The following is a 19,856-nucleotide window of genomic DNA, read 5'->3' as shown; positions in this document are numbered from 1 at the left end:
CAATGAAATTAATGTATGTACAACAGTTTTATCGTAACTGTTGATTGTGGTGGGTCCCACATCAGTCTTACCATGATTAATGGTTATAATTAAACCATTATATATTTAACGGTTGCACTAAATAAAAATTTCTAATATAAGGTAATGGAAACTCCGCTTAAGTAGTTTGTACTTAGCCGATCCCAAGTCTGTATAAAGGAAGAGAGTTGTGGTAGGTGACAACCAGTATAAAAATTTCGTCACATCTAATAATATGGATTCAAATGATATAAATGTTGGGGTGTCCTCTACTTACGACGCGCTACATCGAAGCCCGAGGGTAGTGAGAAGTATGCAAGGGTGTAGGGCATTCACCAAAAGCGACAAGCCATGCCAGCGCCCAGGTGTGGTGTTAAATGAGCAAGGATTTCCACATTAAGTACGGGTGTGGGCAAAGAAGTTAGTCCATAGGACAAAAAGTAGAATAAATAGTAGAACAGAACACAAGTAAGCATAGAAAGCAATAAAAAATATCATAGAAGGAGATCAATTAGGAAGGAACATGATAGGAAGAGAATCAGGGTTGGTAACTTACAGAAAAATTAATAGAGCTTGTGGATACCTTGGAAAGGAGAATGGTGAATATTACTTGCATTCAGGATACTAAATGGGTAGAAGAGAAAAACAAGGAAGTGGGTAACTCAGGGTACAAACTGTGGTTTACTGGAAAGGAGGGAAACAAGAACGGAGTGGGCATAATCATAAACAGGATATTGAAAGATGTTGTAATAGCTGTGAAAAGAGTAGGAGATAGAATTATACTAGTAAAACTAGTACTAGAAGGAGAAACAACAAATGTAGTTAGTGCTTTTGCCTCACAAATAGGACTAGATAGTGAGAGTAAACAAAAATTTTGAGAAGATATGGATGATCTAATGCGAAGCATACCAAATAAAGAGAATATTTTCATTGGTGGAGATTTGAATGAACATATAACAAGTGATAGGCAAGGTTATGAGAATGTTTATGGAGGTTTTAGTTTTGGTAGCCGAAATAAAGAGGGAAAAAACATCCTGGATTTTGCTATGGAATACGACTTAATACTAGCAAATACCTATTTTATAAAAAGAGAGTCACATTTAGTGACTTTCAGAAGTAGGCAACATAGAAGCCAAATTGATTTTCTCTTAACCAGGAAGACAAATAGAGCTCTATACAAGGATTGTAAGGTCATTCTGGGAGAGGCTTTAACAAGTTAGCATCAGTTGGTGGTCTTGGATGTCAAGTTTAAGAACAATTCAAGTAAGATTAGAAGAAATAGTGTAGCTCGAATAAAGTGGTGGGAGTTCAAAGGAGTAAAGCAAGTGAAGTTCAAAAAAGAGCTTCTCGAGTTCGAATTATGGAAGCTGGATGTGAATGCCAATAGTATGTGGATACATATGGCATCAAAGATTAGAGAAACAGCCAGAAAAGTACTTAGAGAGTCTAGAGGACATGGACCACCCTCAAAAGAGAGATGGTAGTGGAATGAGAAAGTACAAAAGGCAGTGAAGAGAGAGAATGGTATAAGAAATTACCTAAGTGTGATAATAATGAGGCATATGAACAGTATAAGATAGCAAAGAAAGAGGCAAAAAAGGCAGTTAGTTAAGCAAGAGCGCAGGCCTTTGAAAAGTTATATGAGAAACTTAGAACTAAAAAAGAGGAGAAAGATATTTATAGATTCGCAAGGAGGAGAGAAAAGAAATGTCAATATCTCATTCAAGTTAGGTGCATTAAGGATAAAGAAAGAAAAGTGTTTATGAAAGATGAGGACATTAAAGAAAGATGGAGAAATTATTTTGATGATCTCTTTAATGATAGTCAAAGTGGTAATAGAGGGAATATAGACTACATAGCAATAAAAAAGAATGTGAATTACTAGAAGGATTAGATCTTTAGAAATAAAGGAAGCACTTAAGAGAATGAAAGTAGGTAAAGCCTGTGAACCTGATGGAATACCAATTGAAGTGTGGAAGTATTTGGGAGATGTAGGAGTGGCATGGTTAACTAAATTGTTTAATAAGATTCTAAACTCAAAGAAAATGCCTGATAAATGGAAGATGAGTATTTTAGTACCTATTTTTAAAAATAAGGGAGATATACGGAGTTGCTCAAACTATTGGGGAATTAAACTCATGAGCCATACTATGAAGTTATAGGAGAAAGTTGTGGAACATAGACTACGTCAGGATACTTCCATCTCTCTCAATCAATTTGGCTTCATGCCTAGTCGTTCAACTATGGAAGCGATCTTTCTCATTAGAAACTTGATGGAGAAATATAGAGATGTGAAGAAAGATCTACACATGGTTTTCATCGATTTGGAGAAGGCTTATGATAGTATTCCAAGAGATATCTTATGGAGAGTGTTAGAATAAAAGAGGGTATCTATTAGGTACATACAAGTGTTGAAAAATATGTATGAAGGAGCAACTATTATTGTGAGCACAGTGGGAGGGGACACAAGAGATTTTCCTATCTCAGTTGGATTACACCAAAATTTAGCTGTAAACCTTTACCTTTTTACACTAGTTTTAGATGAATTGATGAAACATATACAAGAGAGTATCCCTTGATGCTTGATGTTTGCGGATGATATAGTTTTGATATAATTTTACCATACAGCCATACGACCGGCCATGTTATATGGTAGTGAGTGTTGGGCATTGAAGGAGTCGAATGTGTTTAAGATAAGAGTTGCGGAGATGAGAATGTTAAGGTGGATGAGTGACCATACTAGACTAGATAAAGTTCGTAGTGAGAGTATTAGAGAAAAGGTAAGAGTGGTGTCAATTAAGGATAAGTTGAGAGAATGGAGATTTAGGTGGTTTGATCATGTGAAGTGTAGATATATGGAGACTCCAGTTAGACAAGTAGAGCACATTAGGTTAGAGAATAGAAAAAAAAAAGTAATGGTAGACCTAAACTGACTTGGATAAGAGTAGTATAACATGACTTAGAAGCATTACATATTTCCAATGACTTAACTTAAAATCATTTAGAGTGGAGAAAGAGAATTCACATAGCCGATTTCAAATTTTTGGATAAAGGCTTAATTTAATTGAGTTTAGTTGTAGGGTAATGGAAAAGATAGATTATTTCAGCTAGTGAATTATATTGCTACTACCATTAATGTTGCTGCATGAAGTAAATTCATTCTCCCGAATACAACGATCACAAACTAGATGGAATCAGTTATCACAAACTAGATGCAATCAATTATATGGATTCTTTTTTGTCATTTAACTAGGACGGTTATATTTTAAGGGAAATGATGCAAATTTGTTGAAGTCTGCGTCATCTGTTGGCTGTTGCGGTACATTGGGTTAGTGGGCTTTTGTGTGTTAGGAGCTTGGCCTAATGCAAACAGACAGATAAACTAATGATTCTTCAACTTATATTAAAATGATTTTTATACATTGAAAAGAAAATTATTTTTTTAATAAATGAAAATTTGTATATTTTCCTTTACAATTCTCTATTAAAAAAATTACTGGGTCAAGCGTTTTACACGTGTATACTCACAAGGGCAACACGTACGTAGAACAATCCAAAGACTAGCGACTTGGCAGCGCCGCGGCCTATAATTTATCTTCGTCAATAAAGACAACATTGTTTGTTCGCACGTCAATAAAACAAAAAACAAGGGGAAAAAATTTATAATTTTATTTTATCCTTCTAAATCTGCAAATTAATTTCAATTTATGAAAATTATTGAAAAAAAATTGTTAGAAATATTCAAATATAAAATTTCTACATTAGGATGAATGGCATATATAAGTAGAAAGATTTTGAATTAGATATAATATTATAATACTCATTAAGAAAAGATTTATCTTAGATGATTTGGGTTTTCATGAATCTCTAATAAATGGTATCAAAGTTAACAGAAATAAATATGAAAATGGTGATGAATAATTTTTATAATGTTTTGACATGTGATTGGAAGAGTATGTATTTTCTCAATAAGTCCATTGGAGTTGGAAAGCATTCCTTTTAGAGAAGAGCAGATAAATAAAATGGAGTTCTTAATATACGTGATAGCACTAACTAAGCTCTTAAAAGTGGATACTCCAGGCACTTTAAGCTTCCCTAATTTCTAACAGAATTATTAGAAAGATTAACGGTCAATATGATCTTCTCATATGTAAACATAACAGGAGTGAGAATACCATACGTGGACCGTCCTTTATAAGACATGAAGAATTTAGAGCGAACTGGCTCATCCCAAGGTCCCCAGCTCATTCTTATACCCACTACAGACTCCACAAGAAGCAAATCTCAACTCTCTCTCTCTCTCTCTCTCTCTCTCTCATAGTTACAGCTGCTAGTTTCGTCTGCCATGTCTACTAACAAGAAAAGGCCAATCCTCAGAACAGTTTCAGTCAGCTTAGGCTGTAGCAGCTGCAAGAAACCAATCCTCTCCAATATTTTCAAACTCAAGCCAAGACCCCGAAAATCCACCACCACCACCACCACCACCACCACCACCCCCTCCATCTCCACTTCCTACCATAAACACTATAGCCATGACCTTTACTACTCATCTTCCACCTCCTCTAAAACCAACCCATCTACCCCAGGCTATGACACTACCATCTCATTCTCTTCCACTGCCGACACCCCACCCCAGCCTTCCTGTGACATAAGAAGCAGCAAGAAATGCTCAAGAACCGTACGTGGACTGGGGCGGATCGGCGGCGAGAGTTTGGCTGTGGAGAAAGATTCCGATGACCCATATCTGGATTTTCGACAATCAATGCTTCAAATGATATTGGAGAAGGAAATATACTCGAAAGACGATCTTCGAGAGCTTCTTAACTGTTTCTTGCAGCTAAACTCTCCTTATCACCATGGGATTATCGTTAGAGCTTTCACTGATATCTGGGATGGTGTCTACTCTGCGAGGTCGTCAGCTGCTGGTGGTGTTGGCGGCGGCGGCTCCTCTCAGTCCCAACAGATGCTGCATTATAATTATTAGTACTACGGTCATGGCTGCTAACTGTTAAGCGTTAAAGTCAAGTGACTCTAATGTGTTCTTGTGCTGCACGTGAAAGTCTTATGGCTATTTTCATGAACTGTAAAAATGAGAATCTCAATGTATGAAGATAATTTTGGTTGCTGTATTTGTAGGATCCAACTGTTAATTAATTTTAGAATTTAGAAAATTGCCTTTTCTTTTTATTTCCCTTTCAACTCTAATATAATTGAGTAAATATTTTCTATTCGGTGAAACTTTTAATTAAATAAATAAATAATAATTAATAGTTTATATAATTAGATGTAATTTTGTTTTTTGTTTATCATAAATATAGTTTTATAATTCAAAAAGATGATATACTCAAACTCAAGAAATAATAAATAAAAGGGAAGGGAGGATAAATATTAATTATATATTTAATCCATAATTATATGATAAAAGGAAAGTATGTATTCAAAGTGGCAGTATGATTGGTGCGAGGATAATTATATTACATAGGTATACCGTTGGAAACATTTGGTATCAGAGCCGACCCATCTTGGTCGACTCACGCACACACAGAGGTGTGATCGGGTGGGGGAGATGTCACAGAGGTGACTCAATCCCACATCGACCAAGTATGGGGGAGTTCCTGGACTTATATGAAGGGGGTGGCCTTGTTTGGTCAGATGCGTTTTGGGTTGGGCAGAGGATCGGCCCAGGAATAAAATCGTGAGGGCTGAGGCCCAAAGCGGACAATATCTAGCCACGTAAGGCACTCGTGATTTAAAATTAAATTAAATAAATTTTAATAATAAAAATATTAAAATAATAAAATAATTTTTTTAAATTATTTTTTAATAAATATTTAAAATCATTTTTTTATGAAAAATAATGAGTCTCACAATCACAATATCAACTGTGCACATAGAGTATAGTGAGAGAGTAAAGTAAGAAAAACTTACCTAAATTTTTTCTTATTTTATAAGTGAATTTTATCATTTTTAGATGCATGATGAATTAAAGTAGACCAATAAATAAATAAAAAATGTAAAGACTAGGATATGTGATAAAGGAGTTTGCTTAAAAATTATAATTGAGTTGAATTTATAATTTTAATTTAATTACTTTTTGCTACTTTTATTTGATTTAATTTTTAATATTTCTATTTTGGTTTAGTTTAGTGTGATTTCAATTTAGATTTTGTTAAAATAATTTAAAAATAATAATCATTATGAAGAGTCTTATATGAATTATTATTTAAAATTTAAAATTAATTACTAATACATATTATATTATATAATATAATATTTAAATATTTGATAATTATATAATTAAAGATTAAAAAATATTAAATAATTTATTAACTTTTTATGATTAAAATTATTAAAAATAAAAATAGATGATAATATGAATTTATATACACTTTATATATAATTATTATATATATATATATATTCTTAATTATATATAAATATATAATTATATTAAAATATATATTATAAAAAAATATATAATTAATTTCTTTAATTCAATTTTAATTTAATATGAATGTAATATGATTTTAACATAATTTAATAGTTAGAAAATAAAATTAAATAAAAATCATAAATAAATTTAATTGTGTTAGGTTCAATTGTTTTGAGGATGTTTATCTTAATTTATTTATTTATTTATAATAATTTATAATTTTTTTTGAAAATTATAATAATTTTTATAGTTATAAATTAAAAAATAAATAAATAAAGAAATTCAATTTTCCATTTCAATCCTTATATTATAAATTTCATTTAAATGTATTTATAAATTATTTTTTTATTAAATATGTTAATTATTTATTAATAATTTAATTAAATATATAATTATTTAAAATTTTAAATATTTTTAAACTCATATTAATATATAAGCATTAAGTGCCAAGTTTCATAAGTTAACCAAGGACTCAAGAGTTGAAGTTTACGAATAAAGTTGCACACCCGAGCGGAGATGCTTAAAACCTTGTAGGTAGGCACTCGAGAAGAGAGCGTTGAAAGGAAATAATGAGAAGAGATATGCAAAGCTGCATTGGGATTTGAAATCAATTAAGTCTTGTTTGGGAAAGGTGCAACTTTCACTTCCACACTGTTCATCGATTTTCTACACTGCCCTTTTCAACATTTCCTTTAATGCATTTTTATTTTTTAATTGATGAAGCTTTTATAAATTTTTTTTTTAATTTCTTACTCAAGAAACCTTAATGTAAGCCGCGAAACTAAAAATTTACTTTTGAGTAAGTTAAAAAGTAAATATTAAAAGAAAATTAAATGGAATTTTATTAAAAATATAAAAATAAAAATAAGAATAAAAACTATTAAGAAATTTAAATTAAATAATATAAAAATTATGAATAAAATTTACACAAAAATAAAAATATTAAAGGGAAATATATATTTTTTTTAATTATATCATCTGAGCAAAAGTTATCAAAATAGACATATCTGATAAAGATTTATTGATTAAGTTTGATGTTTATTAGCGAGCTCGGATAAAGGTAAATGATATTTTTTAAAAAATACAATAAAATTATGGGTAAAAAATAAATTTTTAAAATTTTTGCTCTATCTGTAGTTATGCCCCGTTAATGATACAAAATTTGAAAGATATATTTTTTTATTACAATAAATTATGTGTGTGAAATTTGATTTTATAGTGTATTAATATAAATATATAAATTAATTAAAGATAATATAATTTTTTATTTTGAGTTTTAATAAATATGCTTTTCTAAAGAGGGATAAGAAATATCAATCTAAAAGCCATAAGAAAGTGTAGATAGCATGAATATCTGATGACAATGCCATCTCAATGGAAATTATTGGTGTTCAGTTAGATAGAGACTGAACAATGGAATCAATGGTTAAGATGGAGGAGGTAAAGCTGGCCAGAAACATATGAGATATTTGATATGTAATTTTTACCCATTGGAAATAAATAATAAAAACCCTAACTTTCCATCACTTTCTCAGAGTTAATTCATAAATGAACTTATCCATTCAATTAAAGATGATTTAAATGTGGTCTACTTTCTTGGGTTGGTGGGTGCACAAGCAATGGAATCTTTAAGCTTAGTGGAACCCTATTTCTTTCAATTAAAGATGGTTTGTTAAGCATGCAACCAAGAAAAGAAGCAAGTCCAAGTGTCCAACTCATCCTCCTCGCATCCTTGCTAGGAAAAAGAGAAGTAGAGTTGTGCCTGCTTCAATAGGCATGTATTCTATTTTAGGAACATATCTTTGCAAAACATATTGTCCCTTTGGCTATTGTGATTCCATTATTGAAATCTTAATTCCTTGTTAGCAAGGTTAAGATTATCCATGTTTATCAAATCTATTTTTGGCCTTTTCTTTTAGATTAGTCTGCAACACAACACTTCTGTATCAAATCAAATGCTGTATTCTTGTTAATTTGGGCTATCAACAAAAGCTAAATGTGTGCTAGTTTTGTGGCTTTTTCATCCACTTTTACTAAGATAGCATTTGAAGGACAATTGCATATATATGGTTTAGTTCTTGCATTTTTATCAAAATCATGAAGCCATTTCTTGTTTGATAAAGATCAGACAAAGAAGAAAGATTGAAAAATATTGGGAGATTGAAAGGTACTACCAATTTGCTAAACACAAGAAATGCCAAGAATTGAAGGGCCTTGGCATTCAGATATTCTTTTTCCGCCATGTGAATATTAGGTGGATTTGTCTCTCATTTTTTTTTTCTTTTACTACCACGGAAGGACCACCAGGATCTAATTTTTAGGGACAGATATCCAATCTTATTGACCAAAAAAAGAAAAAAAACCAATCTCAAGACTGAAAAAAGGTTCTTAAAAGCAGCATGAAAGATTTAAGGGCACATGAAAATGAGAGTACAGCACATGGAACTCTGATATTTTTATATGATAAGAATACTCCAACTATAATTTGATCCAAAAGTCTGGCATTACGATTTAATTAGATTAAAAAATGAGATCTATGATGATAATAAAGAATATAGATAAATATAGAGAGCGATCCTCGTAACATGAACTAAAATAAATATTGTATTTTCTATCATTTATAATAAATTTATGAAATATTCAAAAAATATACTAAATTAAAATTTAAAAGTTAAAGGTGATGAACGAATTAAATAGTAAAATTTATCTTTGGGTCATGGATTATCTTAAGTAAGATGATGTTCGATGATTTTATATTATGAGTTGTTTTAAATTTTTTATTAAGTTGGTACATAAAAAAAAGATTTTAAGTTAACTTTGAAGTTATAAATTATTTTTTAGATTAGTTTTTTAAATATTAAATTTATTTACTTAATTTTTTTAATAAAATTTTTGAATTAATCAAGCCAATTAAAAAATTAATTTTAAGTCGAATTATGAAATTATTGAATTAATTTTTAATTAAAACTTATTATTTTTTGTTAAGAAACTCTTAATTTTTTAAATTACTCAAATTTAAGTTATTTCAAATTTTATACGAATTGAAATATATTGCAGGTGATTTTGAATTAAATTGGCAGATTAAGTCAAAATTTACCATATCTACACCTGACATATAAATAAATTTTTTAATATTCTAACAATAAATTATCTTTAATTAAATAAAAAATAAAATTGATTATGAATTATTTATAATTATGTAATAATTCATTTAAATTCTCTTCTCATAAATAATTTATTTTTAAAAGAAGCTATTATGATTTATTTCTATCAAGAATGACTTCACAGATAAAAAGAAAAAAAAAATACTATAATTGAATGTTTATTTGAAGAGGAATGGGAGGGACTGTCACCAACAATCCTTAATTATAGTTGTGAGTGAAGAGTGATAAAAAAAAAAAAAAAAAAAAAAAAAAAAAAACTACTCAAGAAAATGTCTAATCCAAGGTCTAGCTGGTAGTGAATCTGAAGGTGGACGATCCAGTTCCTTCTTCGTTCAGGCCCTTCTCCAAGAACAAATCCTGATTCCTGAACATTGCTCATCATTACATATGCAGGCTGTACTTCAACCCCAAAATTGCAGCAAAAGTTGATAGCTGCCTACGGGTGCCAAACAGTAAAATGAAGATGCTTTTTTTTTTTTTAAATAGAAAATTAAAGCCAGCAGAAAAGAAAATGGTATTTTTGGTCCTGAATTTGGAGTTAAAATTTAATTCATCTCTTATTAAGCTTTTATATTACTAAATTGATTCAACCATCTCAAATTACAATTTAACACTGTTAATAGATTTGCAAAGCAAGAGGGATAATAATAATAATAATAATAATAATAATAATAATAATAAAATAAATTATAATTTAATCTTTAAAATTTATTTAAATCTCATACCTTAATTTTCATAATTTAAAATCAAATAATTTAATCATTAATATTTTAATAAATATATAAATTAGTTCTTGTTAATAAATTTTCAATTAAATTATTATTAATTTTAACAAAAATTATTAAATTACTCTTAACTCTATTTTTAATCTGAAAATAATTTAATTCTTGAGATTTTATTTCATAGATAATCTAATTATTGAGATTTGATTAAATTTATAACTTAATTCTTATAGTTTTAATACTAAATAATTTAATCCTTAATATTTTAGTAAATTTATAAATTAATCATTTCTGTTAAAATCACCATTAATTTTCTATTAAATTTAATAAAATTAATCAGAATGCTTTTAACGTTATTTTTAATTTAAAAATAATTTAATTTATGATATTTTATTTTATTATCAATTTGCGTTCATATTTTTTTCTTTTTCTTATATATAATAATATAATATAATATATAAAAATATTACAAAATGATAAATATATATGTATATATAATTATTTTTATATTAAAAAAACAACGACGAAAAGAATTTTATAAAATTATATTGGTTTATTTATAAATAGTTATAATATTTAATGATTAATTTATAAAATATATAAATAATTTTGTGATTAATCAAAATTATTAAGCACTTTAAAGTAATTAATTTATAATTTTAATAATTATAATTTAAATTTAAAATATTTTAATTTAATGGGATCACATTTTAAAAATATAATAATTAAATTGTTAACAAAATAGAACAAAATTTCATGGATTAAATTATTAATAAAATAAAATTTTAAAAATTAAATTATTTTTAAATTAAAAATAGAGTAAAAAAATTTTAGTCATTGTTATTAAAAATAGCAGTAATTTTATTGAAATTTTAATGGTAATTTTACTAAAATTATAATGGTATTGGCTAATTTATAGATTTATTAAAATATCAGGATTATTTTATTTTAAAATTATATAAACTAAAATATAGGTTTAAGTAAATTTTAAGGACTAATAATAATTTACGGTAAAAAATTCTCATAAATTCAAAATGAGGTCATATAAAAGAAAGAAAAAATAAAAAATAAGGAGAGATTTTAGAATAAAATTATTGCATGTACAATAAATTTATCATAGTTATTTATATCATAATTTTATCATAATTAATCGTTAAAATCTTTAAAAGAGGAGCTTTGAGAGTCTAAATAATATTAATTTAAAATAAAATAAAAATTTGAGGACTATTTTATAAATAGAATTTAAATTTATGATTAATTTATTATTAAAAAACAAATTAAAAACTGACTTTCAAGTTTTGCTTATACTTTAAAAAACTTGATTATAAATTATCCTTAATTTTGAGCAAATTTCAGTATAATTTCAAAAAGAAGACATTGATTAGTTTGAATTACGGGAGAAAATAGACAAGGGTCCCATTTATAAAGTCGTTCATTTTTTGGCTCAGTTGGCGAAACTTTAAATTTTTAGGGTCTAATTCCTTAAAAAAAAAAATTTAAGAGATTAATTGAGAAAAAAAATATAAAAGATAAATTGAATTTTACTTAAAAGTAAAGGATGAAACAGTAACTTTCCAGAAGAAAGTGACACGTACGTACGTCAGTGCTTTTTGTTTAATTTGTTTGTCACAATCTTCACGGCTATTTCTTAATTACGGTACACCTCCCATTCACAATCACAGGTCACTTTCTGTCCTGCTTCCCCTGCGGTTTACAAAACCCTAGATTTTCGATCGTGTTGCTGTCTTTAATTGCCTCATTGCTTGCTTTTAACTTTTTGAAGGGTTCATCTCCTCCATTATTGATTAATTAATTAATTTTTATAGATCTTTGTAATTTAGTAAAATTAATTATTTAATTTTTATTTTTTAAAAAATAAATTAAAATATAATTTTTTTTATCTGACAATTAAAATATGGTTATATTTTTTAAAATCAAACTCTTTAATTTTTTTTTAAAATAAAACACTAACTAATTTATTTTAACTTTGTCCATTAATATTTTTTAATTTTTATAATTTTAATTATTTATACAATTTAATCCGTTTGATCAAAGTTAAAACAAAACTTATATTTTAATTGATAATAATTTAATAAAAAGACTTGTTAGAAGAAAGAATATAAGTAATGAAGAAAAAGATTGTGTATTTATTTGTATCTTGTTTACAGAGATATTACATTTATTTATATATGAGAATATGAGCTAATTTAGACAAGAATAATAATTACTGTAATTATGCTATATTAATCTCTTATAATTATGCTAATTGCTGTAATTATGCTACACAAATCTCTTATAATCATGCTAATTGCTGTAATTATGCTAACAAGACTAATGAGATTGATTTTATAAAACTTACAGATATTTTTATTAAATTTTCAAAAATAGGAATTAAATAATTAATTTTGACAAAATATAAAAATTTAATAGTAATTTACTCAAATATTTGTATTAATAAAAATCACTCCATAAAACCATTTTCTTTTATTTTTCAGAAATTAATTTTATCACGACCCAATCTATGGGTTGGACCGGTACTAGGATCTGGACCAACTTAAAACCCCCGGGACCTGTAGTAAACCTAATTATTCCTTAACCTAATTCTAAGGCCCATATTGAGCCCAATTTCAAGAAATCAACTGGTCAGAGTCTGACTATGAAAGGGACTATCTAACGGAGAATTATTAATTCACCTGACTTGTACTCTCGATAAAAATACATTTTGAAGCTCAGTTCACCCATCAATCATCCATAATTCAAAATAAAATCAATGAAAGCTCAACTCTCTCATCCATCGTAAGTATTCAACCACACAATTACACATACCTAAAGTTTATAGATTACAATTCCAAATTGATAAATATTATAGTCCCAAACTTAATGATATGTTTCTACACATGCGGATGACTAAAATTTATACTTAACAGTACAAAACATAAAATTAATAGTAAGGGGACCTGCGAGGAAAAAAAGCAGTTTAAACTCAAGGAAAAAGCTCTCCTGTAATCTGGAAAAATAGTGAACAGGAGTGAGCGTTCAACTCAGAGAGTAAATATTTATTTTACATATAATTTCTATAACTATCTAATTCTAATGCATCCTTGGAAATGAAATGCATCATTTTCATACGAATTAAACAAATCATATTAAGTTACGTCAAGAATAATCTGGAACACTCACGCATCCGTGTCAAGTCCATACTCACGCATCCGTGTCAAGTCCATACTCACGCGTACATATATGGGGAGCTGATCACCCTACCCAGCTCTCTTAATCCAAGACCTGACAGCGAGATCAACTCGAGCCAAACTTTCATTTGATAATCCATATGCGGGGGCCAATGAGATCAACTCAAAGCCGTGCCTACCCCAACTTATCCATGATAAGGATCGGGTCTTAGCGAGTCAAGCTCCAACTGTGTCTACCCGTCCTACCCATATCCATATACTCCACATACATACTAACTCACACACACAGCTCCAGATTATCAAAACACAATAACTAAAGTAATATCATCATATATAAATATAAAACTAGGCATGCCTAATATTTAACTACATAAATATAAGTATAAGGATGCATGAGCATGCCAGAAATATAATAATATTGAAATTGTAAATAAAATAAATATTTACTCACTGATTGACTAGAAATTGCTGCGGTGGCTGAGAAGAGAAGGATGGATGACCTTGATCACCTAGATAATTATGTTATAAATTTATTGATGCTAACTCAAATCAAAATTTTAAAGAAATAGGGACACCTTAATTTATACCGGAAATCTGGCAGAATCTCCCCTGTACCTAAAACCTACTAAACCTGCAGAGTAGTTTAAATCACACTTCTGAAACCACACATCATCTCAATAATAACATATGACCCCTCCAACTCAAGCAAATCTCACATAATCTAACAATTCAATTATAATGTTTAAAACAGATATTTTGTAAAAGTTATTTTAGCTAGTTTTAAAAATTCTAAAATTTTTGTCCCGCGGTCCTTAGTAATATTATAGAGCTAACGCAAAAGGAATTATAATTTTCTAGCTACCCACGAATATTTTATAGAATTTTATTCTAAACCCAGTACTATAAAATTGAAGAAACTCGGATTTCGGGTTTACCTATGCCAATTCTGAAACTTGAAACGCGTCCGGGACGTCTGAAAATAGTAGGGTAGCTTATAACTTTGATCCGGTTCCGAAGTGATTCCGGTAACTTATCTGCTCAGCCAAAAATTGTAAATGTAACGCAAAGGCTACAACACCAGAGTTAGATTAAAATATTTATATATAAAATAATTATTTAAAAATTAAGAGTGTTACAAATTTATGTTTTTTTATTAATTTAAAATTTATTTACTGATTAATCTATTTTTTTAGCAACAAAACTACAGATTCTTGGTAGTAGAATTAAATTAGATAAACTTTATATAGTTATCATGTAGCTATTATTGTTAAAATCCTATCAAAGCTAAGCAGGGTTTACCTTTGATTGAATTAAAACAAAGCTTTACCGTTGTTTGGCTCAGAATGCTCTATTTCTTAGGAAGTAAAGTATATTTTTAGGAAATTTATTTTTTAAGAAGTACGATATAGATATATTTAATTGTAAATTAATTTTTTAAGACATAATTTATTTTTAAATATAAAAATAATAATATCTGTAATATAATTTAATATATAATAAATTAATAAATAAATTAATAAATTCCATTACACTTAATTCAGAAAGTACAACTTATTAATTTTCAATTATATTAATTGCTTTTCTTAGACGAGAAATAAAATGACCTACAATGAAAACTGTTCTTATACCCATGAACGAGAGAGCTTATCTGCAACTTGGCCGTGCCTCTAATGTACTTAATTTAAAGACATTAAAAGGTGATATTGTTGTTGCCTTTGTGTCATATTTCTATCAAGAAGTACACTGTTGTTAGATAAAAACAGACATTGGTAATGGTACCGTTTCAATAAGTGATGAACATTAAAAAGGTACATTAAACGAAGATTGGGATTAATTGGCGAGCGACCTCTTTTTTGCCCCATCAACACTCGTTAATTAATCATACGAATATTAGAAACATTAAAAAGATAGAATAAGTAAAAAACATATAAATTAAAAAATTTATAAAATCAATGCCTTGAAATTTTTAATTAAATATGATATAAATTCATAAATATGCCTCGTTACAAGCTCATCAAGAAGGGCTATTTTTAAATATTTTGGACTTCGAAAATCTCTAACTAGAGAGATGGTGGTGACAATGAAGGACATAATTTCATATTTGTCACTAAAATTGCCCATGTTGAAGGTCATGTTTTTACATCCTAGTAACTTTTCCTTCTAAGTTCTAATTATACATTTTTGGATTAATGCAATATTTTCTCATTTTAATTGATGCTGGACTTCCCATTTTTTTTTTTTTAATAAGTAAAATTCATTAATAATTAACTAGAAGATCTGGAAATAGGAGAAATACATAGAAAGGAGAGATACTAACTCATGACAAAAGAGCCTAACAGCAACAAAAGGAACCCGTTTAAAGATCTCAGGACAAATTCAAAATCCAGGCTAACAACAGAAGAACCAATAACAAAGCAAAAACTAAAAACTAATATGAGGATTTCATATTCAAGAAACCCAGAAACATTTGCTTGAAAATAAATCACAACAGAATCGAAATAAATAAAGAGCGTATATATATGAGGAATCGAATAAAATAAGAATTTGAATTCTTAATTGTTCTCATTAGAGTAATAGATATGTTGAAGTATAAGACACCATGGATCAAATCCATTGACATATAAATACTCATGTATTTATGTTTGAATCATCAATCCAAATATAATCATATTATAGAATTGTAGTTCGCAGTTTAGATGTACTTTATTTGCAGAAAGCTCATAAAAAGTTGCTCCAAGAATTATTTAGAGAGAAAAGATCTTTCTAAATAGCTTAAATGCTTGTTTGCTACTCCAAAATCTTTCCTTTGCGTTCCACATTATTTTCTAGATACACACTTATAAAGAGTCATACAAACGTCTTTCGTTATTTTGTTTTCTTAAGTGTCTAACTCAGTTAGATTAGAGATCACTTGAGATACAAATAGCATATCTATCGTTATGTTTTGCAGATGGATATCTGCAGTGTTTAGATTACAATCGACAATAGATACAATACTCTTAATTATTGTATAATTTTTATTCATATCCATTGATATGGGTGTGGACTGGGTTACCTTTAATGGTTGACCCCATCATAATATCTGACATCTTCCATCCATGTATGATAGGATCATCTCTTTCTTCCTTAACCTTTTGCAAACCTTGTATTTGATAAATAAATTGTGTGACCGATACAGACTTCAAAAACATTTTTGTTATATATTTGTTAGGATAATATGCAATACTCATGATTATTTTATCACATTAATATTTTTCTAATCTTATTTATCATACCGTGTATTCACGATTTTATCTTTATCGTAAACATAAACCAATTGACATATCAATAAATAGAAATGTTTGCCAAATTGTATCATTTATGATCCTTTGACAAAGCCATAAGATAGATAACATTAAATTAAGTTTTGAGTGATTAATTGGAGTCGTGGGGTATTGGTAAAAATTACTTATAATTTTTACGTTCTTATATAATATCAAGTGAGAGTTCACTTGCATTTTCATTGTTGTACATGTGATATAAATTAGATGTTACAGATCCTTTTCTCATTGAATATATGTATTTATCAAATTACGTATAAATGATAATTTAGACATCATAATGTCTAACATTGAATTCACTTATACTCTTTCTTCATATAAGAATTTACATACAATATTAAGACAAATAATGTGACATATTCACCTATGTTCAATACAATTATGCATCTTACAATGATTCCATTTCCTTTTAACTTATCGAGGCAACATTGTCTGCAATATGTCCATTGACCTTGGATAAAATTTCCATCTCTCTGTTTTTTCTTTTCTAAATAAGTAACAGAAAAATCTATATATTTCTGTGTTGGGTTTTTCTTTTCAATGCAGGATCTTGATATTCTTTTTGTTGAGTAAGAGAATCATGGGATATCTACATTATGAAGCAAAACACAACCAATAATATTTCAAAATGTTAACAACAAAGTTAATCCATATAAATCATGCTTATTTTGTTTAATTTCAGATTCTAAATCTGGATGTGGGTATGAAGTAAAAAAAGCGAAAAAAGAATATGTGAAGAGTGGGCTATCATCATGCAACTTCCGAGAGCAGCTGGGGTGCACAATTGCAGGTTATGCTGGCCCGATGGCCCCAAATCGTCTTCTATTTGACCCAAGATAGGCAGGTGCCTTTTCTTTTTGGTTGGTAAGTGATAGGAAGGAAGATATAATAAATTGACAATTGTGTAAAAGCAGTAAATAAGTTAATTTAGAAGGTTCAGATTTAGATAATTTATTCTGAGTTTAAATTATTTTATACTGTGAGTTATTTTGAATTTTAATTTTTTAGTAAAGATAATTACATTTAATAACCTAATATAAATAATATGTTATATAATTAATGTTTTATAGGTATATATCTCCATAAACGTGTAAATATATATACATATATATTAACCTTTTAATTTTAATTTTATTTTGGCGTCTCAAAATCATCAATAGAATAAAATGAAATAAATTTTTATTTATTTGTTTGTTATTCTATTGGAAAAAGAAAATTAATTTGGCTCCACCTCTGCAGGCTGTTGCATACCTTTTGATATATATATAACTTTTATATTTTTTTTTTATAAATCCTCAATTTACTATTATATAGTTTTAAATTTTACTTTTTAAGTAATAATTAAAATTATTGTCTACGATTCTAACAAAAAAAGAAAATTAATGTAATTCTATCATTTTCTTATAAAATTATATAATTAAAAATTATCATATTATAAAATTTTTTAAATCTTTATCAATATAATATTCAGTAGTAAGATTTTGATTTAAATCATGAAAAATTACAATAAAATTATTTTAAGTATCCTAATTTTATATATATCTTATCATATACACGATTAATTTATAATTAAAAATAAAAACACAAAATATATTTACAATATGATACAAATATTATATTATGCACGATAGAAAATATTTTTATAAAATTCTCTATATTTTTGTTTTACAATATATTGTATTTTAAATATAATATATTATTACTTAAATATAAAATATTGTTATTGATATGAGGCATTTGATGGCAGATCTAATGGGTGGGTCGGGAGTGCGCATTGATCTGCCTCAATGGTTTCCTGCCCTCATAGGAGATTGAGATGCAAAAGAGTGATGTCTCCTTCCACCCTCATAGTTTTATGTTCTTCTCGTTTCCCTTGCTTAGCGCCAGTTCCTGCTCAACTCATGGGTTGCTGGGGCCTTTGTTATCAAGCATTTCGCCGAGTGTGGCCTAGTCTTATGTGTCAATTTGCTCAAATCTCCCATCGGTGAAAGTTGAAAGTTGCAGTATCCCTCTATTCCTCGTCTGATGTGGCACTGTGGTTGAGAGAATGCCGGGCTTTTGGCTTTGGGGTGGGTCACCCGCTTCAGCTAGGTTTTTTTATAAATGGGCTTGGGCCTTATTGAGTGCGCTAGGGGTTTCTGGTTAGCTAGACTTATTTTTTGGAGCTAGGGGCCTTTTATATAATGGTTTTCCTGTATTTAGCTTTCAAGCCTACTTATCAATGGAAGTCCCTTTATCTTAAAAAAAAAAAAAATGAAATCTATTCTCTCAAAAAAAAAAAAAAAAAATAGTGTAACTTCATCATTAAAGCGCTGGCAATGACATTCAATCCGATTCCCATGTTGGTAGAAGCATGCAGCGGATTTAGGATAAGGTTGGTGCTTCACAGTCTCTTTCGCGGATCACTGGTCACTTTCTCTTCACCCACTCCATCAATGTTTTATTAAATAATCCGTTTACCAGAAAATTAATTTATTTTATGTACTTAATTACTTAAATTATATATATTATTAAGATTATATTTCAAATTTCAATTTTATTTTTTAAATGAATAAATTTGTATTATTTAGTTATAAACTGAAATAATAAAATAAAATAAAATAAAAATTACAAAGAAATTCATCCTGCACCGCTCGCACTTAGCAGGAAAGTTTCCATCTCGATCTTGATTCTCTGCAGGATGAAGAAAAGGGAAGCGATCCTCAACCCAATCCATATCTTATTGCAATCCCTAACCCAAAATTTAAATCATATCAGAATAAATTTATTATGATGAAGGATCATAATTATTAGTTTGACAGGGGACTGATGGATAATATTTATGGAGTCTTTAATAAGAAGAGTGTGCAACAACAGTAGTGGTTAACCCCACCAAATCTCCTTAAAGGATTGTTGAATGAGGCTGCTCAATCGCCTTTTAGCCTTCTTGATATTTCTTTCATCCCTGCCAGCTGCTTCGTTTGTTCAATTTTCTGCTGTTAGGTTGTTTTCCTTAAAAGAAAAAAATTAAA

The 19,856-nt window shown here is 28.4% G+C and overlaps 1 protein-coding gene across 1 annotated transcript; it reads left to right on the top strand.

The window, feature by feature from the left end:
- Positions 1–3,994: 3,994 nt before the first annotated feature.
- Positions 3,995–5,246, top strand: LOC110632674 (transcription repressor OFP6-like). Its single transcript, XM_021780985.2, has one exon. The coding sequence runs from the start codon at positions 4,364–4,366 to the stop codon at positions 5,000–5,002; it is 639 nt and encodes a 212-aa protein (XP_021636677.2). The 5' UTR covers positions 3,995–4,363; the 3' UTR covers positions 5,003–5,246.
- The last annotated feature ends 14,610 nt before the right edge of the window (positions 5,247–19,856 follow it).

This window comes from Hevea brasiliensis, chromosome 3, assembly GCF_030052815.1.
Source record: "Hevea brasiliensis isolate MT/VB/25A 57/8 chromosome 3, ASM3005281v1, whole genome shotgun sequence".
Taxonomy (NCBI): domain Eukaryota; kingdom Viridiplantae; phylum Streptophyta; class Magnoliopsida; order Malpighiales; family Euphorbiaceae; genus Hevea; species Hevea brasiliensis.
The sequence above is the reverse complement of the archived record's forward strand: the minus strand, read 5'-3'. Positions and strand labels throughout refer to the sequence as shown.

Bases quoted from the DNA above. Each gene is read 5' to 3' on its own strand.
- LOC110632674 (XM_021780985.2), top strand. From the start codon at position 4,364: ATGTCTACTAACAAGAAAAGGCCAATCCTCAGAACAGTTTCAGTCAGC.